We start from the raw sequence: 24,178 nt of genomic DNA on the forward strand, positions 1-24,178 counted from the left end.
ATATGAAAAATTGAATTATCATTGAGTTAGCTTTTTGGGGGAGTATGTAAAAAATTGAAATGAAATAAGGAAATGAAGAGTGAAATAGAAGTTAGAGGCATACTACCCCCCCCCCCCCCCCCCCCCCCGGGCCGATTAGGATTTTCATGATTTGGGGATTTTTTTTTTGTGCTTGTCAACTTTACTACCTATTTCAAAACGATGCTACTTTCTGCATCTACCACGCATTTCTTTCGAAAACTTATTGTTAATTCATAGCTCTGTAGAAACTGACAGGACTGGAATCTGCACGCCCCGTTTATCGATTGACGGAATGCACAAAATAATCATGATAAAAGCTACATTAAAAACACAGACTCGATGGACTTGCACGTGTTGATCTCAAATCTTCAAGTACCTGTAGTTACCATGGTAACGTTCGTGTATAAGGAAAATGGACTTCTTTTGTGTAACGTTTTATCAGTAGTAGAAATTAACGTACTTTTAATCACTTTTTAATAATTGATAAAATGAATCCGAGTTGAATGTAAATAAATAAACTGTTTACAAGTAAAAATTCTTTCTACGTGTTTCATACGCACATGCAAAGGTGGTAGCAAGTCTTTCAGAAAATATGTACATAACCCGTTAAGTCAGGTTATGTAACATGAACATGTGCATGAATCGCAAAGAAATAATTTTGTTTGTTTGAATAAACAAATGTAATTTGTGACTATACATGTAAGAACCATAAATTTGGCGTACAGTAGGTGTACACACATACATAATTTTGTAATTGAACATCAAATATATCATCTATAATTAATGCCCCACTGTATGCCTCAATCAGCCCACGTACTACTATTTTGCAGACACCACATAACAAAACTACGGCTCATCAACGCTTTCCTAGTATTAGATAATCATATTGACAAGAGCATCCACCAACCACCCTTCGTTTCCTTTACAGAACACCAAAGCGGTAAAAAAAAATTCAATTACGCCTTTTTATCATAAAGAATGCGCTAGAGAGAGGATCCAAGCGTAATGATAGCAAATACATGTATATAATATACAGATGACTAAAACAAATACAGCATATTTTATCACACCCTGTTGATTAGTGTACTTTTATGAATGAAATCATTGGTTTTTAATACAATATAATTGAATTTAAAAAAAACAATAAAAAAAAAAAACAAGAAAAATAACAGATTACAACAGGAATTTTTTTTTTTAATGTATATTCTTGGAGTATTCAGCTGTTTGTTTGTAAATGCTTTGTACCTTATATGCCTTTAATATGGTTTAAGATTAACAAATTATAAGAAAAGAGAAAAAGCCAAGGTATGATATTATAATGACAACAACTAAATTACTGGATAAGTACTTTAAAAGAAAAATATCGACAAAGGGAATAGTTTGGTACATTGCGGGAAAAAATGAAATCGTCCTCTGGTTCTCTATGCATATTAGATTGGGTTCATTACAAAAATATCGATGATTTTGTGATGCATATATTTTATAGAAAAAATCTTAAGTATAAAAACATAAACAACTGTGCGATTGCCAGTTGTGGACGCTACCGTTACCTTCCTACATTTTTAAAAATTGCGATTAATGGTGGCCATTAACAAGTGACTTTTGTTTATTAAAATTTTGTTTTACTTGCGGTATGATTGTATTTCCGCTATATTTTATGTAAACCGATTTGATGATGATTTGATTAATTTCATAAACATGTATTCCTGTACTCGACACAATTTGAATTCAAACACGTGTTTTTATACATTACGTATGCATATCATAACAATTAGGAGACATAAGGAAATTAATGTTTCAATTTGGTATTTTTTCAAATCTTTGTATAGAGATAAAAGATAAAACACATTGGTACTCTACGAAAGTGATATTGGCTTGTCTTAAACAAAAAAAAGTTATTTTTTTCTGAGCTTGAGTTACATTAAATGTATTTCAAAACTTAACTAAATTTAATATTCAAAATGTACCAGTTGTTGGGAGAACGTAGGTGGTTAGATCAACGTGCGAAGTAGGTTGTTAAAAAACCAACAAAAACAAAAACCCAACAAAAACACGCTCTCAGGAGGCAAAAACCGACTTTAGTCTATGAACAATGTATATCTTTTAAACTTAATCTCCCGGATGATAAATAACTGCTGGACAATAGATGTCTGAACTTTTCTCAACAGTTGTATTGGATGTGAATAAATATTTTTCTGGCGTGTCATTACGTGGCATATTTTTCTTATTGAAAAAAGCAATGCATGTCCAAAAAATGATAGGGAAATAGTTTAAGACCAGAAAAACCACGGTTGGGCTAATTGTGCCGGAACCTCGCACGTTAGTAAAAAATGCGTTGTTTTTGGCAAACTGCGCTGGAACCCCGCACAGTGGTGGAGTGTGTGATGTCGGTCTGTGTTGGATTTCTGCAGTTTAGTATCGATTCTGTAAACAGTACTACAATAACATCGGACTGTCCGTCCTGGAACTTCCGTGTGTTATCAAGTTACTAGCATTGTGTCGGTATAACACCTGGAACTTCCGTGTGTTATCAAGTAACTAGCATTGTGTCGGTATAACGTGTACCGTGTGTTATCAAGTTACTAGCATTGTGTCGGTATAACGTGTACCGTGTGTTATCAAGTTACTAGCATTGTGTCGGTATAACATGTACCGTGTGTTATCACGTTACTAGCATTGTGTCGGTATAACATGTACCGTGTGTTATCACGTTACTAGCATTGTGTCGGTATAACGTGTACCGTGTGTTATCAAGTTACTAGCATTGTGTCGGTATAACATGTACCGTGTGTTATCAAGTTACTAGCATTGTGTCGGTATAACATGTACCGTGTGTTATCAAGTTACTAGCATTGTGTCGGTATAACATGTACCGTGTGTTATCAAGTTACCAGCATTGTGTCGGTATAACATGTACCGTGTGTTATCAAGTTACCAGCATTGTGTCGGTATAACATGTACCGTGTGTTATCAAGTTACCAGCATTGTGTCGGTATAACATGTACCATTTTTACTTTCCGTATTTTTTCATTCGTTTTGGAGTTTTCATCCGGCGTTTACTTGAGCGAATGTAGAAAATTGTGCTTTCCTCTGAATTCACCATTTAGATTTTAAGAACATTTACATTACAATGAACAACATAAATCAAATGCACGATACGATTGAGAATGTTGATCATATTTCAGTAGAAGGCCGATATGCATCCTACAGGGTGGACCACAACTTCACGATAAAATTTTCAAGCTTAAACTTTAATGGTGAAATTTGTATTGGAACTGCCTTATGTAGATAATCTTCATAATATGATGATACTTTAAACATTACATGCTGATACCAGGCACGTACATGTAGCATCGTTTTTGAATGGGGGGGGGGGGTGGGGGTGGGGGGGCTGACTCATCCAAAAAATCTTGACAAGCAAAAATTAAAAAAAAAAAAGGGGGGGGGGTACTTTTCAAAATCCTGAAAATCTTAATTCCCGGGGGGGGGGGGGATGGGGGGTGCACCAAGGTATACCTGTTCATTTACTTATTTTACATGGTCCCATAAAAGTGGAGGGGGCCACATGTTAATTCAATTTTTTGTATGTAAACTTTTAAAAAATCTTTGCCCCCCCCCCCGGCCCCCCTGATGCTACGTATATACCTGGATACTTAAACATAACATTACTTCAACTACTATCTGGTCAAATTCTGAAACAGAGAAACAGCTCAGTGTTAAAACTTTACAGGCATCAACGTGTTCTGACTTTCAAGCTGTTTTTATCAAACCTTCAAATATACGTGTATTTTATTTGAATCTACCAATATTAATGATCGTGAAAATCAATTAAGGTAATTTAAAGAAAACCCCCAAAAACTTTCCTTATGCACTTAAAATTGTGTTTGCTAATTAGCTTAGTTTATTGGTAAAATCACGAAATATTTTCCTTGTGTAATGGCATAAAAAATATGTTAAGTTTTGTTTTTTACCACCTTGATAAAATTTATTCATATGAATAGAAAATTTGTTTGTTTGTTTTGTTTTATTTCGTTTTTTTCTTCTTTTCTTTCCTTTCTTTATTTTTAATTTTTGTTTCAGTTATTTATTTTTCTTATTATTTTACTGGATAAAAAAACGTGAAAGATTATGAATGAAAGTTGGTATAATTTTAAAACTATCCTGTGAAATTATGTAGATTTAGTTATTGAGCATCGTCTTTTCCCAACACCCTATCCTTTTGGAGGGTTTCTGAGGACTGTTCGTCTCAGCATTTTTTCTTCTCAATTGACCGATATCAAAATGTTGAATCCTTACGGTCGATTACCATAGACATTGGTGTATTTACATATAAGATGTACTGTATACCTGGGAAATGGATTTTACACCAAATGAGGAGAACCTTATATAATTTTTTTGTAGGTAAAGAAAGTAAACTTCTGAGATCATTACTCATATGAAATATTCCAGAAAATGTTTTGATTGAAACAAAACAAATCAGGAATACTTGATTTTTTCAAAACATTTTATATTTGACGGGTAAGCCAATTTATAACACCGATTTGACTTGACGGATTCAAGAATCAAAATAAATATTTTTGATTTTGATGTTTTCCATATTTGATCTATCTATCTATCTGTCAGAGAGAGAGAGAGAGAGAGAGAGAGAGAGAATAAGTTAGAGTTGTCTCGCTTGCCACATTTAATAAGCATAAACTAACTCTATAGTGTAGTCAATTAACCAATCACCCATAACGTTTCGTAATGCAAAAGCAATGAATATGCATTCATGAGATTCAATGTGACTGAAAAACCATTAAGAGGTTATTTACATTTACAACAATTGATACCAACAGTTACAGTGGGTTATTGTACAACGGTGACTGACCCTGCAGTAAATTGTGATCGAGGACGTAACTTTGAATGCATCAGTAATAGACTACAGACCGTGTCTACTTAGCATGTGTATATTCTATATATATTGTTCACCTGTCCGTCCCTATACGGATTAACGCGTTTATCTCTCAGCTGTCGATGGATAATAGATAATTCAAAACCACGAAAGATGATATATCGCAAAAACACGACAATCATAAGTTGCTAAATAGATTATGTATGTAGTATGTACGTGTGCCCAGGATTAAAGATTACAGGCACGAAAACTCCCCCGTTACAGGGAAATCAGTCAACACGACCTGGAACCCATTTTAACCCCCGTCGCTTTGTTTGTATTTGACATCCTCATTCATTTTTTTCTCTCTCTCAAATCGAGTATCTTTTTCCATCGCGCCGATCGACCAATCAGACCTCGGCTTGCTTTGCCTGTTGCACTGACACGGCTGACTTGAGCGAGGCGCGGCTGTGTGTGTGCAGATCGCTGTATCAGAGAGACTGAGACGGCAGGCCCCGATCACAAAGGAAGAAAGCTATGTCTGAGACCAACGGAATTAACGGACATAAGCCGGCCGGACTACAATGGAAGGCAGGTCTGGTTACCAGCTCTAACAAATACCTGACAGCCGAAAAATTCGGATTTAAAATTAATGCATCTGGGACTGCATTAAAAAGCAAGCAAATATGGATGTTGGAGCAGGACCTGAATGAGGAAGTGGTGTATATTCGGAGTTTTCTGGGACGGTATTTGTCGTCTGATAAATACGGCAACGTGACATGCGATGCCGAGGAACCGGGACCGTCTGAGAAATTTGCCATAGAATACACCAAAGGGACCGGCAAGTGGTTGTTCCGGCAGATGGAACACGGGAATTACTTGGGAAACAGTGGAGAAAACGTCAAATGTTTCGCCAAGTCTCCGGGGGAGTCCGAGCACTGGACTGTCCAGTTGTCGATTCACCCACAGGTACATTTACGTAACGTCAACAGGAAACGTTACGCGCACCTGAAGGACGACGAGATCCAATGTACGGAGGTCATTCCGTGGGGTCAGAACGCACTCATCATCCTAGAGTTTGTCGAGGGAAAGTACGCTTTAAAAACCTATGACAATCGTTATTTACATAAAGATGGGGGTCTGGTGGAGGCTCTGGATGACTCCAGTAAATTCACTTTAGAAATCAAATCGGGCCAGATCTCGGGGCTGGCTTTTAAGGACAATGATGGCCGATATCTGACTGCAGTAGGGTCTACTGCCTCCATGAAAGGCCGAAATAAAGCGGTAACAAAGGACGAACTATTTACTATAGAGGACAGCCATCCACAGGTCGTCGTCATTGCGTACAATGGGAAGCTGGCCTCAATCAGACAAGGTAATGTATTCAGGGTATTGATAAGGTGTTTCTGTTAGGGCCCTTTACACGTTAACAAAGAAACGCACAGACGTGTGAATGGGCGACTTGTCAATAAAGCTAATAACGTTGCAATTTTATGTCAAATGAAATTTGAGCGGTTCTTGTTTCTGTCAAAAACTCGACGTTTCACTTTTTTCCTCTCTTGAAATTAGTGACTCATGTTCCTTGTGTGGCGCATAATTGCCACAGCTTGAACAAGTGCATGCAGTCGGATTCAACCTATTAATTCCCCCTCTCAAGTCCCTTACAACATTTCTGGGGGATTTTATGCTCAAATCATGCAGTAATTCTCTATACGGTGCTCGATCAAACAAAATGTAAGAAACATTTTTTTCCCGACATTAATGATATTTCAGGGCCGTATGAATCACGCGTTTTTCAAATTTTTCCCTGAGACGCTTTCTTCATATTTTTTAAAGATCAGACCCTGGCTTATCATGGCCGATCTACACCAATAGCTGTGGCGTGCTGAGTCGGTCTGTTTTGCATCTGCATCAAAAAAAACCCAAAACGACATGGATCAAAAAATAAAAATAAACCTCTCTACGGAACCAAACTATCAATAAAGCATTTCTTTGGCATTGTGTGATTCGTGCACAAGACTTAGCGGTAAACAAAAAGGAAATCAATAGTCTGGTCTTTGCTGAAGTCTGTTTTAATTGGAAAAGCATCAAAATCAGTTCCAGCACGGCTCTATACATAACACTCCATCGCACTAGGTCTGTTAAACTTTGATCAGCGAAGCAACTGAAAATCTCTGGGATCGTTGACAACCATGTAATGATGAACTTTGCTCCAATGGAGCTATCGGGTGACGTAATATGGAGTAGTTGGCCCACACGTGCTATTTGTTACAAGCCAGCTGATGTGCTCCCTTGTGGATTGAACCAATTTTCTTTATCGCGATAAGACTATATTAAAACTATCAAATATCAAATGCTTTCGTCTATTGCTTATACATTGTCCGCACAGCGCAGTGTTTTCCCCTTGGAGTTTTCCGGAGTAAATGGGCTCGGTGTGTCTGGGGGCTTGTTAACCTTGATAGGAAGGGGGGATGCTGACAAGAATGCAGAGTTGTTTGTTGATTTACCGCTGCTGAAGGAAGTGTCCACTTGATGCCTAAGTACAGATAACGAGGCTCCAGACGACAAGTAGTACCATCAAAAACCACTTTCTCCCGGCCTCTTCCGCGCGGCTTACAGATTCTTGAACAATATACTTCCGAATCACGTAACTTAAGCTACTGTTTTTAAAATTGTGTGTACACATCCTCCGTTTTATGGGGGAATTTAGTTTCATTAAACGTGAACCCCAAAAAACCTGATATGTACATATCTAATAGGAGAAAAGAATGCTGATCTACTTCCAGGATATGAAAATGAAACAAATTTGCTCCTTCACCCCTACCCCCATCCCCGAAACTTCTGACATGAACTTTATAGAGAAATGAGCAAAGTCAGTAAATTTACGCCGAATTTCTTAGGTGTATATTGTATATGTATCTATTTAGGAACTCTGTATGAATGAATAATTACACCCCATTCTGTTGTCGTTTGGTAGGTATTGACGTTACAGCCAATCAGGAAGAAGAGACGGATAAGGAGACATTCCAAATGGAGTACAACCGCGAGAAAGACGCGTGGGCGTTCCGGACTATTGACAACAAATACTGGTCTCTGGATGCGGCAAGCGCGGGGGTGCAGGCAAGGTCGGCTTCTGTGTAAGTGTATATTCTACATTTAAATGCTGCATTTCAAAAGAAAGCTACTTTCCCTGTTCTGTAATAGTTTGCAAAAGATGCGATAAAAACACCGAATCTGCTTAAAAAAACAGTAGAAGTATAGATTGTTTGATGATTAATTGTGGTACATCTGGGCCCCACGAAATCACTGTCAATGACATAATGCTGAATACATGTTCGTTTATTACATGTTTTCTCTTTACCAAAGATAAACACGATTGCAAAATATAACACAACAATAATGACGGTTGTTGGAGTAAATTAATACTTAATTAATTAAGCTAATAATTTGCGTGTAACTTATGGGATTAACTTTTTCTTTTAGAACACCCCAGGCTTTGTTTCATTTGGAGTGGTTGGGTGACGGAACGGTGGCAATCAAAGCCAGCAACAATTGTTACATATTCAACAAGGCAACCGGAAGTCTCGTAGCGACCACTGAGGCCGTCGGCGAGAAAGAAAAGTTTAAGATTAGGATAGTAAACCGACCGCTTTTGGTTCTGAAATGTGAATATGGATTTGTCGGGGTCAAGGCCAAATCAGAAGAATGTTGCTGTAACAGAGTGACCTATGACCTCATCCAGCTGGAGGGGTGTAAGGACGGGACGTACAACTTCAAAGGTAAACTCGAGACCTCGGGGTTAAATGTAAATTTTAGGTCTTGAGGTCAAGGTAAATTCTAGATCTTGAGGTCAAAAGTAAAGTCTAGTCTGTGCTCTATACCTTGTCGTGTTATAAAATAAACGCTTACACTGCCTAGAATACCCTAGACTTAATGTCAATTAAACTTACTGATTACAGTGCCTTTAGCTGCAAAAGTATTGTAAGTCTGTTTTGTATACCTTGGAAAAAATTCAATCATTTTACAATATTCTATGGGGTTTTTTTTCAGCGTCTAATGGTAAATACTGGAGTGTTGCAGATAACGATATGGTGATGTTGGATGGAGACGGACCCACTCCATTTATCGTGGAATTTAAGGGAAACTCAAAGTTGACAATCAAAGCGCCAAACGGAAACCTTCTCAAAACGGAACAAAACGGACTATTCAAGGCCACCGGAACGGAAGTCAATGCCAGCACTCTGCTAGAGTTCTAAAGACCTGGAGACAGGTACCAAATTACATCTTCAAAGGGGACCAGCTCATCCAAGCTTGGGCAGTGATATCTGTTTGAGACAGAGTGTAATCAAAATATTGTCATTTCTTTACGCGTATCGTGTCCTCATCCACCGACCCCTTACATCATTTACATGTATACGACTATCGACCACCAGAATCGAGATTTTAATTCGTTTCTAGGATACACAACGAATCGCTGGCATGTTATTTATACTGCAAGCTGCAGTTTTTGAATATAAGACAGGGACTTGTTATAGCGCGATGCAGACTTTGGATCAATATACATGTGTTTGTGACGTTGAACGTTAGGTGTATCTTGTATATAAAAGGCGAGAAATATTTTTGCATGGCTTCTTGTTAGAGTTCAACATTTCATCGATCTAAGAATGATATTAAAATCCATTTCATGATTTGTACAACATGTGATTAAAACATGTAAAACTGTTGTAGCCTATTTTTTGAATAACCATGGAAACATTTTGATATTTATCGAAATTTCAGCCTATCCCTGAAAAAATACAAAAAGTGCTTTCTGGAAAAAATGATTTCAGAATCGATTATATTGTGGGCAGAAAACCAGTTATAGTGATGTGGAGTTATAAATTGAATCAAGCATTACCATCCATCTCTCTTTCTCTATTTTTCCTTCTCTCTCTCCGTCTTATTGATTCTGCTGTGGATAACGTACGGCATGCTTATCTAGTCCTTACTTACAATGGCCTATGAATTTTTTATGTTTGGTATTATTACATTTTCTGTAACTTTCTCTGGCAAATTACTTGCTACGTTCACTTTATTAAGATAGGCCACGCGAAGGTCAAAAAGCACGCTGTTCTAATTCCAAACTTTGATTAGAAAAATTCTTTTAAAAAATTCAGTGCGCAAATTTTTCTTTCGGTCGGAGTAAGGAAATATGTGGGTCATGTCTTTTTAGCCTACATCAACTTAACCACATAGACATACTTAAGATTTTTAAAGAAATACTTGAGAACATTAAGGACCGTATATCGGTGAAGCACATATCAACACAGACAAAATATTTCCGGATAAATATACCAAAATTTCATTCTCCAGGGCAAGAATACTATAAATGTATGTTTTAAATATCATAAGCAATGTCAGTTTGTCATATAAATGTATTAACTAATATGACACACATACTGAGAATTTAAAAGTAATTCTCTCTCTCTCTCTCTCTCTCTCTCTCTCTCTCTCTCTCTCTCTCTCTCTCATTTATTTACATGTAATGGTTTTATCGCCATAAAACGAAAACAGGTGCGACAAAGCGGATTACAATGCAGGTGTGAACTGAGGTCAGAGCGCATGCAGGTGACATTATTACGTAACCCGGGTCAGCGATGGACGGCCAATCTGCACGGCTGTCCTATTACGGGGATGAGATTACGTCATTGTCGAAATAAACTTGCTTCTTGACGTAACTTTACAACATACAATAAAAATAGTTACATTTACGGCAATTTGTTCTGCAAATTGTGTAATTCCCATGACAATGAAGGCTATAATTGAGGAAGAACTCTAAATTGTTGCCGTTTTAACGTGAGAAAATAGACAAATTACGACGCGTTATGCATTATATAGTTAATGAAAAAATAACATTCAAATTGAAAGTGGATATTTTCCTGGATAGATTACAGCTAATTACATCTTCTGTAATGTCTGTTTTGAATTGTCTGTAAGGCTGTCTGAGATATCCTTACCTTCCACATACAAAATATTTATCTTACACCATTTTTTATGTATAAATATAGGTATGTGCGTGAATACGTACATATATAAATCAAACATAATTATTTCCATTTTCTGTTTTTGATATATACGAAACAAATTTCACTTCCAGAGGCGATGGTGTTTTTACATTAAGTTAACGTTAAGTGTGGAATTCGATACACTAGGAACTTTAATACTTAAAACTGACCCGGTGTCGACGAGCTCGCTACATGTATAAAAAAATACTTTCAGGAAATTTTGATATTGTGAAGTACTAGTAATTATTTCATGACAAGCATCATCGTAAACAGCTTTATCAGGTCAACCAATGTTTAACCTCTTTTTAGAAAGTTATATCTTTATCTACTTAAAAAACCCCAACCATAGAGAGGATGTCCCCATGCGTCTTATAAAGGGGAAATTTTTATATCTAAATAAATGCATGCATGTTGGTGTTACAAAATAATCATTAAAAGAGTACATCATCATATATATATCTCTATATTATATACACTAATAGAATTACAAGACATTGATGAAACCGTACAATAAATAATAAGGCTTATGAAATCAGTGATAAATCTACTTAAGCCAGTCTATACAATGAAAAACAGAAATAGAGTTTGATTATAATACACAAGTAGGGCAAGGAGCTTTAGCTACAGTCTCTTGGCATTCCTACATTCCACAACTGATTTACTGCGAGACTTCTGTCAAATGCCGACCAGATCGATGGACATTTATGGCGAAAGGATCACAAAAAATCAAGCACGGGCCCACAAATGTTTTCAGCTTGGATCTGCCCGTTCATCAATTACCGAGTACTACTTCTAATTATTGCAAGTCATTATTTGGAAGATGGTCAATCAAGTGATGCTTTGTAGACTTTGAGCGAGACGATCACTAAAACAATGATTAAGGTTTCTTTTCTCTCTTAGCTTCTCTATTTCACTTTCATCTTCCCAGCTGAAAGAGAAACAAAACTTTGTTACATTTCATGACCGTAAATAATACTTATTAGTAAATAAAGTGGTGTTTTTCAAACGGTATATATATATATATATATATATGTTAAAACATTTTCAATGAAATTGTGTGTATGTATTGTATGTATTCTAATTTGAGCTTGTACATAAATCTCTTGTATTAAGCTATCGTATATTTAAGACTAATGAATCTTCAAAACTTACCCGTTGCATTAGATTTCCCACTACGGGACGTCTGTCGGTATAAACCGGGAACGAACCAGCTGAAGAGAGTTGTGGGAAGACGACACCAGCGCCCTCTGAGGATGCCTTGTATCTATCCGGTTGGAACGGAAGATACGCCACAAAACGTTGTCCAGCTTCCGGAACATCAACTCCTACGTTAGGATACGGAATGTAGATTGGCAAATACGGGTACACCATTTCCCGATTATCTCTATTGAACGGAATGAGCATATTGTATGGCTGGCCCGGAAGTCGAAAAGGAACGTATGCTGGATTGCTCCGGAAGTTTTTGATGTAAATCGGCATGGTGCCTCTGGGAACGTCTGTTATACGTTGGGGGATAGGAAACATACCCTCACCTGTTGAGTTTGAAAATATCCGCAGGTCAGGGTTGGTTCGATCTAGAAGACCTTTCAAATAAGAGAACCAAGAATCGTCTCCAAGTTCCGGAAGTTGCAATGGAGCAAATCCTGGAAATGCCGGTGACAACGTTAACGAACTTGTTGCGTTTTGTCTTGTTTGAGGATCGGTGGAGCCGACCAGGTTTCCAGTCGTTAAAGTTTGCGTTGGTGCCGCCCCAAAGTTGATGCTTACTCTGTTGTTCTCCACCAAACTTCTGTCATTGTTCAGCAACTCAATAGGTCTTAATCCAACACCAATGGGCTCCTGTGAACCCGGATTTGTGTTCAAGTTATTAGGGATCTGGTTGTTCTGCGGCACACTGTTCTGCGGTACATTGATTTGTGGTACACTGTTCTGCGGTACATTGACTCTATCTAACTGGAAACCGCCAGATGCTGAGCTCAGCAGTGAGTTTGTTTGTCCTTGAGTTAAGGTCTGAGTGTTCGCGTTCACGCCGTTGCTGTTAGTGAACGAGTTACCTCCCCTTGCATTTTCTCTGAACATATCAGTCATTACAGCTTCCGCCACTGTCCCGAAATCTAAGTTCCCCACATCCACTGTCACCCCTGAATCTGACACTAGGTTAGAGCTTTGTGTATTCACGGTGCCAAAATTTGTCCCGGAGACAGACCCCGTCAAGAAAGGTGAAGAAGTGGGTAAATTAGGTGCCAACTGATTAGCGGGATTGGAGAAAAGAATTTGTCTCCGGGGAGGAGGCGGCTGAGGTACGAAGTTCCTCTGTCTGTTCAGTGGTGGAAATGATCCGGGAAAAGGAGCTCCTGGAAACCGGACAGGGCCAGGTCCTAGCGGAAACCGACGGGGTCCTCGGAACCTCATTTGCCTTGGTCGTAGAACCTGTGTAAATCCATAGTCACAACACAAAGCCACGGTTACCAGCCAAAACACCAGATAGCCCATCTTCTACAAAAAAACACAGTATGGATGATGCATTAAGTTACTTACTTGATAGAAATCTTGCATAAATTTCATAAATGTCTATAATTTTTTGCTATCAGATTTTTAAAAGCTCCTCATTGCATTATCTTACCTTATCGGACATCAGTGAGAGTGCAGAAGATCGGCCTCCGTTGACATGCATTGTAAAGTGAGGCACTAACGGGGGTTTTTGATGAAAAGCACACGTAGTAGCTGCAATTTCTGTCACCTTTCGGAATCCCTCGCATGTGACAAGCCGCGCTAAAGATCCATGTCTCCTACTATAGCGCTTTGTTTATGATTTTCGCCTTTAAATTGATAGGTAAATATGATTAATATGGCATTAGCACATGATGTCGGCGATAAACCATCTTTTATGCAACAAGCATTGAATATATCGAGACTATAAAAATACAAAAGCGCCGTTGTTAGAAGTAGGGCCGTATAAAAACTATGACAAAAGAAATCGTGCTCTGAAATTATCACTGACTCAAAGATGATTAGAAGGGACTGAGGGATAAATTGGTTTGTACTGTTGACTAACAGGAAATCAAAGATATACTCTTCTTACACCGATGTCTTGGTCACTGCTGGTGACAAAATCAGGGAAGTAATGGTGGACATTGCGAGGAAGTCATAAGTTTAGAAAAAATATGTATATTGACCATAATCATACTTTTACAGGTATTTGATTGAGTGTTCATCCTATTACAAAAACACTTCTTCATGAAAGTGGCAGAAGTAATCAGGCACTAAGCATTGTTTTTGAAGTTAGGGGGAAATATTAACAAACATAAGGAAGGAAGGGGGGGGGTTGACTTGCATCATGCGTCGTTTTTTTTTTCACATTTCACGTACACGTTATGCCAGAAAAATCAAGGTGGGACAAGTTCCTTAAGAATTTAAAACATGTCTGTGACAAATATGATATGTATGTAAGAAGTAGTTGCATAATTATCTTCTTTAAACCCATCATCATCATTATTGATGTTCATCACTTATCGCATTTATAACCACATACGGATGTATTTATATAATTATGCGTAAGGAAAAATTAGTACAATTTTCCTGTTTGACAGTTGCTCTGCTATGTATAGAAGCAGGTAAAGGCCTATATACTTACCCAAGTTTTAATTTAAAAAAAGAAGGGCCTAATGATAAATAAATTAGAATATGGTACTCAAAACAAATTGATAGATATTGTATAAACAATATAGTGAGTGGGGGTGGGGCTATTTTAGTCTCAGGAAGGACAGCGAGTGGCCGAAATACCTTAATTGTAACTGTCCATTGGTCAATAAAACTGGGAAGATTGAAGTAGAATCAAGAATTCCGCGTCAACGAAGATAAAATGTATAAAGGCGAGAATGTCTTTACCAGCTACATCGTGTACCTAGCTCAAGGCTATATAAACATAACAGTGTTCAATAGAGAAAAGATTCTCACGAATATGTGACATTTGTACTCTCTCTCTCTCTCTCTCTCTCTCTCTCTCTCTCTCTCTCTCTCTCTCTCTCTCTCTCTCTCTCTCTCTCTCTCTCTCTCTCTCTCTCTCTCTCTCTAACACACATTAAAACCCATTAAGTCCCGTCAATTGCCTGTGATATACTGGGATCTTAGATACACTTTAGGGTGTGGTCAGACCAGTTTTTCATAAATACGATTCTCTGAAATGGGAGTAATCCAACTGTTAATGTAGTCTTTTATCTTTTTAGATTAAAGCAAAGCAATGGGTTGGTAATGAAATTTCTTTAAAATACTACATTTTAACGACGGACACCTCATCAACAGAGAATTTGGAATCTTTCGGACTTTATTGACATTAAGAATGTTTAAAGCATCCAACGTTTATGCTCATGTACATAAAAGCTGATATATGTAATCAGTTTAACACAAAAAAACTTTTAATTTTTGCATTTTATTTGCAAATCATCTGTTAGTTTTCCGTTGTATAATTGACTATCTGGGCGACAGAATAAATCATCTCAAATCTATATGTATTGTACTTGGAAATTATGTACTCAAGACTTCGATCGTTGTAAAAATTAAGTCGTAAACATGTAATACATTGTAACTTGATACTTTTAGGAAATTACATACTACATGTATGCTTGAATACAGAAAATATAGGAACATTACGTTTTCATAAATACATTATATCCACATCAGTCAACGAGTATTATGGGCAGGGTCCAGGTTTGTGTCGATGTCAGACAGACTTGTACTTATATTTGATATTCGATGACCAATGCTTCCTTATTATCAATCGGATCACAAAATATTGTATTACTTTGTTAACGGAACGCAATGACATGCTCTATAAAAATTATTCTAACTGAGGCTTTCGGTTTAATTTTGATTTAAACGTCTTTTTTTATGGTTTTTCGAAAAAGCTTGCATAGATCTGTGACCCAAATGTTAAAACTATATTTGGAAAACCATTGAAAATAAATTATGATGGACTTTGGAATGTGAAAGGTTGATTAGATAAGTATATTTCATATTTACTGAATGTATTTCTGTTTAAAGAGATGTATGTATGTGTACGTATACATTTTGAAGAGAGTTTACTACCACAACTCCTTATTTTGTTAAGGGAACTTGAGTTAGCTTTTTAAATAAAAATTCAGTAGTGTTCGTTTATTTTTAAAATCGTGGTTACAGCTGTGTAGTCTTTTCAGAGTCGTGGGCAGGCACGTAGTATCGTTTTTGAAAGTTTGGAGGGAGGGGCAGACTCATACCACAAATCTTGACGAGCGCCAAAAAAGAAAAAAGGCAACGAAATATATGAAATCCTACTACGTTTTGTTTTGTTTTGTTTTGTTTTGCTTGGGGGGGGGGGGGGGGGGTATATAGCGTGGTACATACCTATAACTTTAACTTCACTATTATTTTTCTACTTCAATTTTTCACAGGTCTCAAAAAAGGGAGAGGGGGCAAATACTTGATAATTCACTGTTTAATATCACATGTAAATTCAAGAAAAATCTTTGCTGCGACAAAAATTAGGGGTAGAGGCAGGCCCCTCATGGCCACCCTGATGCTACGTGCCTGGTGGGTATTAAAATAGTTTTCTACAAGTCGTAGGTACAACAAAAAAGACATTTTACAAGCCGTTGATACAAAAAAAAAACCCATTCCCATATAAGTCGTGGTTACTACAGAATAATCTTCTACAGATCGTGGGTACCAAAGAAAAGTCCTCTACAGATCGTGGGTACCACATAACAATCTTCTATGGATCGTTTGTACCACATTACAGTCTTCTACAGATCGTGGATACCAAGTGCACAGAACAGTCTTCAACAGATTGTGGAATACATAGAATAGTCTTCTGCAAATCGTGGGTACTACATAACAGTCCTCTACTGATCGTGGGTACCACATAAAAGTCCTCCATAACAGTCTTCTACAGATCGTGGGTACTACATTACAGTCCTCTACTGATCGTGGGTACCACATTAAAGTCCCCCATAACAGTCCTCTACTGATCGTGGGTACCACATAACAGTCTTTTACAGATCGTTGGTACCACATAACAGTCTTCTACAGATCGTTGGTACCAAGTGCTTAGAACAGTCTTCAACAGATTGTGGAATACACAGAAGAGTCTTCTGCAGATCGTGGGGAGATTTATTATGTAGCATGTTGCATTTCTTAAATTTATGCAATTTGATTATGGTCTGCCGATAGTTATAATTATATTATTATATTAATTATATAAAATTGATTATAATTGCGTTCATTGATAAACTGGTAATATTTTCTTGATATGGACGTGTAAACGAGAAAGCGATGGAAAAGAAGACATTGGAAATGGAAAGTTATACAATACATATAAAAGTACAAGTATAGACAGAAGTATTGGGAAAATATCAAATATTACAACCTTTGAATGCCCTAGGAAACTGTATCAATGCATGCAGGGCTAACGTATGATCTTTGGATGCTGATGGATCCATCATTTAAAAGGGTATACAATTCATTTCAGTGATCGTTTAAAGATAAAACCAGATTAGATGAAAAACGTCATTTGCTATAGAGATAACAATGATAAAGATCGCTGCTATGAACATTTTGTTGATTAAACAGGAAGTGTGAACAATATTGTTATCAGAAATCAGGATAATTAGAAGCGCCACTTTGTTGCAATTCCAATAAATATGTAATTTTTTATTTTCAAAGAAAAAAAAAACAATGTATCTCTATGCGGGTACATGTATATCCTCGCCTGGGACATCGCGCGGGTACATGTATATCCCCGCCTGGGACATCGCGCGGGTACATGTATATCCTCGCCTGGGACATCGCACGGGTACATGTATATCCTCGCCTGGGACATCGCGGGGGTACATGTATATCCTCGCCTGGAACATCGCGCGAGTACATGTATATCCTCGCCTGGGACATCGCGCGGGTACATGTATATCCTCGCCTGGAACATCGCGCGGGTACATGTATATCCTCGCCTTGGACATCGCGCGGGTACATGTATATCCTCGCCTGTGACATAGCGCGGGTACATGTATATCCTCGCCTGGGACATCGCGCGGGTACATGTATATCCTCGCCTGGAACATCGCGCGGGTACATGTATATCCTCGCCTGGAACATCGCACGGGTACATGTATATCCTCGCCTGGAACATCGCACGGGTACATGTATATCCTCGCCTGGGACATCGCGCGGGTACATGTATATCCTCGCCTGGGACATCGTGGGGGTACATGTATATCCTCGCCTGGGGTATCATATACAGTTTGCTAGAAACATAATCCAAATTCATTTTGATTGGGTGGTGCGGGGTGGGTGGTAGTGATGGTGGTGGCGGGGGGAGGGGGGTTAATGTTGAATATTCTCTCCAGCATTTTATTTTCACAAATATCTCTGTCTGATTGGATTTTGTGAGTTCTTTAAAATAAACGGTGATCTAGATTGGACTGTTAGACTGGACTTCAGGGGCCCGTTTCTCAAAAAGGCCTACGTCCAGGCGTAAGCTTAGTCCGGACTAAATCAGGGACTAGACCTCAAAACCAGACTAAGTTGCGTTTCACAAAAAGGCGTAAACTTAGTCGGGACTAAATTTGAGTTTAAATCTACGCCTGCTAATGGGTAGGCGTAAGTCCTTAGTCTGTGCAAAAAAAATGGCGAGTGTGTTGTTTCTAAGGCAAAATATACAGATAATTTTATTTTTTGGTTTGTTTTATGTGTTATTTGTACATGTGCATATAACTTTAAGAAATACCTATTATTCGATAACTGTCTCTATTTCTAAAAAAAATGAGATTAAATCAATTTGATAAATAATGGGCTCACCTTATTAAACGTATGTAATATACATTACTACTCGTAATGAAATTTACCTAAAGTGTGAAGAATGGGTTTACCCCAATAAATGATATAAACACAATTATTCAAAAAATGCTTTATTTCTAAATTAAACATTTATTCCCCGAGAAGATAGATGTATATAAGTACGAATAGATTATTGATTTTTTTTTATCAATTCTCAGTAAGCATGAACTAGAATTTAATGTTTCTAATCAAATTTGAACCTGTGAAACGAAACTGATTTCAAAATTATATTATGAATAGGAGCAACTCAAAACGTTTACATTTGTAATTTGTCCTTGTGTGTGGTTGTTTGTTCTTTACATATACATGTATTACTGAAAACTTTACAACACGTATGCATTATCATTTTCATTTTTTTTTTTTTTTTGCTCCTAGTATCTTTACAAAACCGTATGAAAGCTACATGTATTTTGGAATGTTTATGAACTCGCATTTAGATACAATCAATTTTTGTTTGTTAAAATATTACTCAAAAATATGTTTTAGAAGCGTGCAGAGTGTGCATCAATTTTAGATCTGTTGACAAGCGTTTGTCAAGGTTATCGATTATTATTAAATTTCACATGCACACCTTGAATTTTTGGAAATCAAATTCATTAATCTTATTAATTCTAGGATGAAGTGATCAATTGCGTTCATATTTAACATCGATCATAATTCTTTTTTAAAAAAAGTATGGGGCACATGTACTATCAATGATATCCGTGCATATTCATATGCATTGTTTATTTGTACTCATTTAATTGAATTGATCTTTAATTACTTGAATTCATGATAGTTTTGTTTCATCACATTTAAGATGTACGTATATCAAGGGATTTTTCTTTATTTCGAAGTTGTCGACCTGCAATACAAAAGCGTTGTTTTAGCTGTTTTACAACAGTGTGCATTATTTACAAATTTAACTAGCTTGCATTTGTCATACTTATTATATAAACAATTGTATACACCCCATCCCAATAACCTAAAGCAGATAGGGAAAAAAGTAAAACTCACATGCACTTATTAAAACCGCAAAGATGCCAAATGTCTTATCAGGAAGGGGATAGGGGATTTTTTAGATAAGGCATCTAAAAAAATTCCATATCCCCTTCCGGATAAGATATTTTGCATTTTCCATTAAACTTGTAAAAACCTTTTATTTATAAAACTTTCTTTAAAAAGGAAGAAAGTAAAACTCACATGCACTTGTTAAAATCGCAAAGATGCAAAATGTCTTATCCGGAAGGGGATAGGGGAATTTTTAGATGCCTTTTCCATTAAACTTGTAAAAGCCTTTTATTTTTAAAACTTTCTTTAAATAGGAAGGGTGTTCTTAGATAACTGCTTTTATATCTTTATTTTAATCAAGATACTGTATACAGGGTTATATTTCCGTCCTTCTACACTTACAAACAGTTTCACTCGGTCGTGACTTCGCCAAGTCACAGCTGTTACCTAAGTTACTTAATATTAGATATTGAAAATCAACATAAATTTGCCCGCTGACAACGAGGGTGAAATGATTGAAAATGAAACAGGGCGAATTATTCCCTGTTTATGGATGGTGTATATTACTTTCACCCCCCCCCCCCCCCCCCCGAAAAAATCGATCGATTTAAACCCAAAACAGGAAAGGGAGTTGGGGAGACCCCGGCCTCAAATGTTGATAATTCCTGTCTTGTTAATTGTTGATATTAATATCTTTCAAAACTATTATCATTTGAATCGCAGAAAATCAAGAATCGTTTCCATGTCATTGTCTACATTCTTTCAATATTGGAACAGAAGATGGACAAGGTTCATGTAATATTATTTATACAGTAGATATTTTCGATTTCAGTTGGTTGCTGTTATACTCATGGTATATGGTGAATTGATAAAAAAGAATCAAGCCTTATCCCAGCATCTGAAAATATCTAAAGATCTACAGTGTCTATGAAGCATACTTCTCATTCTGCAGACGTACATGTATTGGGGCATATCCACTGTACCTTGTCCATGTATTCTATAAATATTTGAAGTTTACACGAACATTGAAGTTAATTTCTATGTATTGTTTCGTTCAATCAATATGTAAGATTGTGCCTCAATATCATCTACAATGCATTTAATTGTCACATATTTGGTTTCTGAAACCTCTTGTACTACATGTTATGTACTATGAATTGGAAAATTGATCCACCACATATAACCATAGCCTCAAAGCAAAACAAAATACGATATGCGCATGCTTTGTACTCAGCGGAGATGTCTAAGTTTTTCGACATTTAAACCCTAACTTACGCCTTTTTCAGAAACGCAACTTAGACCCGACTAAATATTGGCGTAACTTTGTTAGTCGGACTAACTTCAGCCCAGATTTACGCCTTTTTGAGAAACGGGCCCCAGTAACCAAAGAGAAATAACTCGGACTGAGGTGTCAGTAATGTCCGAAAGGTCTGTATGCTTTTGCAATTACTTCAAGTGGAATGCTGTGTTCACCAATATAGCATTACTCAGTATATGGATTTTCAAAGCTACTGTATTATATCTGAAACAAAATGTGTTGCTCAAAGAAGGTTATATATATATATATATATATATATATATATATATATATATATAAGGCTGTTTGTTTTAATAATAAACTTAGAACAGTAACCCCTACGTTAAAATTTCAATAATGCGATTTGGAATTCGTATCCACCCATAAACACTTAGGTGTTACATTTTTAAGGACCTTTCATGGTCATCTTACATAAATTCTATTATAGCAAATGTTAAAAAAAAAATTGGGATTAATAAAAAACTCAAACTTAAACTTAACAGAAAATCACTCTCACCATTATATAAATAGTGCCTGTTTGGGAGAGTAACTGTTGAAATTGACACCCCGAGTGTTTCGCGTCGTTTGACAATGGCTTTATCGGGGTGTCAATTTCAACAGTTACCCTCCCAAACAGGCACTATTAATTTTATTATACTGAATGTCTTTTAGAGAAAATTTTACTGCTTTTATATAAAAATGACATGAATTCTACGGCGAACCGTACGCGGATAATTTACGCGCATGTAACAATTCGTTGTGTTACCCGTTGCCAAGTGCGTTGCTAACGCTGAGGGTGATAGAACGGATTATCAACTGCGTCTAAGCCAATCACATTTCAAGTATGTAACATGAAAGTATAATAATATATAATTTATAAAGCTTTAGTTTAAATATGCATCTGATGTTTTATTACTGATTCTGAAAAATTAGAAAAAAAAATACAAATGATTGCAGCAAGAATTGTTACAGGTTTATCTATTTCTGCTTCTAGGGAATCTCTTTACTTTGAAAGGGTAAATAACGCTTAGTAGTAGAAGGAAAATATCCAGACTAAAAATATAGTATAAAATGAATCGAAACAATTTACCCAGTTGTGTAATGTATGTTTGCGGGGTTGTTAAGGGAACACATTGGCAATTCAGCGTCTTAAATCGTGAGATTGTATAACTGTTTTAATTCGGGTCAGAAACTTAGTACAATCCTTTAGAATAGATGCCAATGCGATAAAATTGGGTAGTGCATTACTGCCACATCGATGTTAATGGGTATTTTTTTCCAAATAAGCGTGTTAATTAATGCATCTAACTATATCATACCAGAAATGCACATAATTACACTATACTAACTTTCGTTTGTTCCTACTGTTGTTAATGAATGGGATGCGCTTTCAAAGGATGATCGTGAAAGTGACCCCATTCGCATTTTTTAAGAAAACAAAAATACATGTTTCTGTTAAAAATGAAAATGGGCTTACTTGTAGAACTAGACCTAATTTCTCTTACATATGTTGATTGATATTTGAATATTATTCGTACTAGACATCGTCACAATAACGATTTATTTCGATGCAATATTATCAGCAGTCCACTCTGTTCGTGTGGTAAGCTCGAAGATACTTATCATTATTTTTTGACATGTAATAAGATGCTAGAAATGTTCTTTAAAATGACAATTTTCATATTGTTAATCTAAATACTGCCAATGATCATGTTTTACTTTGGGGTGACAATGCAATATGTGACAATGAAAACAAACACTTATATACATTAGTTTATAGTTAAATAAAAACACTGAAAGATTTAACTGATCCTTAAACTAATTAAAAATATAAATCATTTGCAAAGGATTGTAGACAACAAGTTGCGTCATATCCATAGCCCCCCCCCCCCCCCCCCCCCCATCTCAAACACACCTGATTTGCTAAAAAATACGTTTACTTGTGACGACCGATTTTTTTGCATATAATTTGGTTAATTACACTGACATAAATAAAATTAATCTGGTGGAAGTTTGTTTGTTTGTTTTTATATGCTTTGCTTTTGTTTTGTTTTTGTTTTTGTTTTTGCAAATAGATGTATTTTTGCATTACATGTATACTTGATTTTATTTAATAAATATATATAAAAAACAATATGACACATTCACTAACACTTTTTAAATGTCACTAAATAACAAATTAAATATCGTAGATATATATGAAAATAACATAAAATCAAAAGGCCGTCCTTCTCTAAAGAAAACCCCCCAAGCCAAACTATCGATGGTGTTCCTCATTAAAATGTCCTTTCTTAAAAAATAGTTAGCCATGATTACATGTATGTTGCTGCATAGTACTATAAAGAGAACAATATGGCAAAGTCTCATCTTCGTTTCTAATTTCACAGAAGCACAGTTGTTATTCTTGGCTGCTCGCTGTCAAGGACGACTCTATAAGGTGCATATTTCGGGAACTCGCCCTTCCGAAATATGACAGGAACTGATACAGCGGGGCATCTGCTTCGGAACACGTTACTATTGGGCTGAAAAGGAATGTAAATGACATATTTTCTATTCTCAGACGAGTCATTGATTGAAAGTTGTGTATAAGGTAAAAGAAGAGGAAATTCGGGATATGCCAATCTTCTCGTTTCTCTGTCAAAAGGAACTCTAAGCGGGGCACCCTTGTTTTGGAGTCTGTATGGAACGTACGCAATGGGATTTGTTGTCTCAGACAGTAAATATATTGGGGAAATCCCGGTCGGAAGTTGGGAAACTCGGCTAGGAACAGGATCCGATAGAGAATTTCGTGACGAAACATCTGGGTTTAACCTAGGTAGTCTTGGATAGGATCTATCGAACTCTGATTTAATTCTAACGTAACAAGAGTCCTGATCATTGACCGATAAAGTAATGGGCTGGAATCCTTCATACTCTGAATAAAACACTGACGGTCCGGGGTCCGTTGATACAGTACTCTGTCTGGTAGTTCCGTTTGGAATTCTGTTTAAGTTTAGAGCCCTGGATAACACTCCTGTCAGGGATACGGATTGTACCGGGGATTCCATTAAATCACTGCCCAAAACTCTGTACGGAATCACCGAATCGGAC

The 24,178-nt window shown here is 36.8% G+C and overlaps 3 protein-coding genes across 3 annotated transcripts in view; 2 read left to right on the forward strand and 1 right to left on the reverse strand.

Annotated features, from left to right (window-relative positions):
- The window catches only part of LOC105335076 (uncharacterized), a 147,051-nt gene that overhangs the window by 54,863 nt on the left and 68,010 nt on the right, over positions 1-24,178 (forward strand). The window lies entirely within an intron of this gene.
- LOC105335086 (fascin) lies at positions 5,315-9,614 on the forward strand. The gene is made up of 4 exons (XM_011438773.4): positions 5,315-6,266; positions 7,869-8,028; positions 8,375-8,670; positions 8,942-9,614. The coding sequence occupies exons 1-4, from the start codon at positions 5,429-5,431 to the stop codon at positions 9,145-9,147; spliced, it is 1,500 nt and encodes a 499-aa protein (XP_011437075.3). The 5' UTR covers positions 5,315-5,428; the 3' UTR covers positions 9,148-9,614.
- On the reverse strand, positions 11,386-13,789 carry LOC105335085 (uncharacterized). The gene is made up of 3 exons (XM_011438772.4): positions 13,559-13,789; positions 12,088-13,431; positions 11,386-11,863 (listed from the first exon to the last, which is right to left on the reverse strand). The coding sequence occupies exons 1-3, from the start codon at positions 13,607-13,609 to the stop codon at positions 11,852-11,854; spliced, it is 1,407 nt and encodes a 468-aa protein (XP_011437074.3). The 5' UTR covers positions 13,610-13,789; the 3' UTR covers positions 11,386-11,851.

Source organism: Magallana gigas, chromosome 7 (assembly GCF_963853765.1).
Source record: "Magallana gigas chromosome 7, xbMagGiga1.1, whole genome shotgun sequence".
Lineage (NCBI taxonomy): Eukaryota > Metazoa > Mollusca > Bivalvia > Ostreida > Ostreidae > Magallana > Magallana gigas.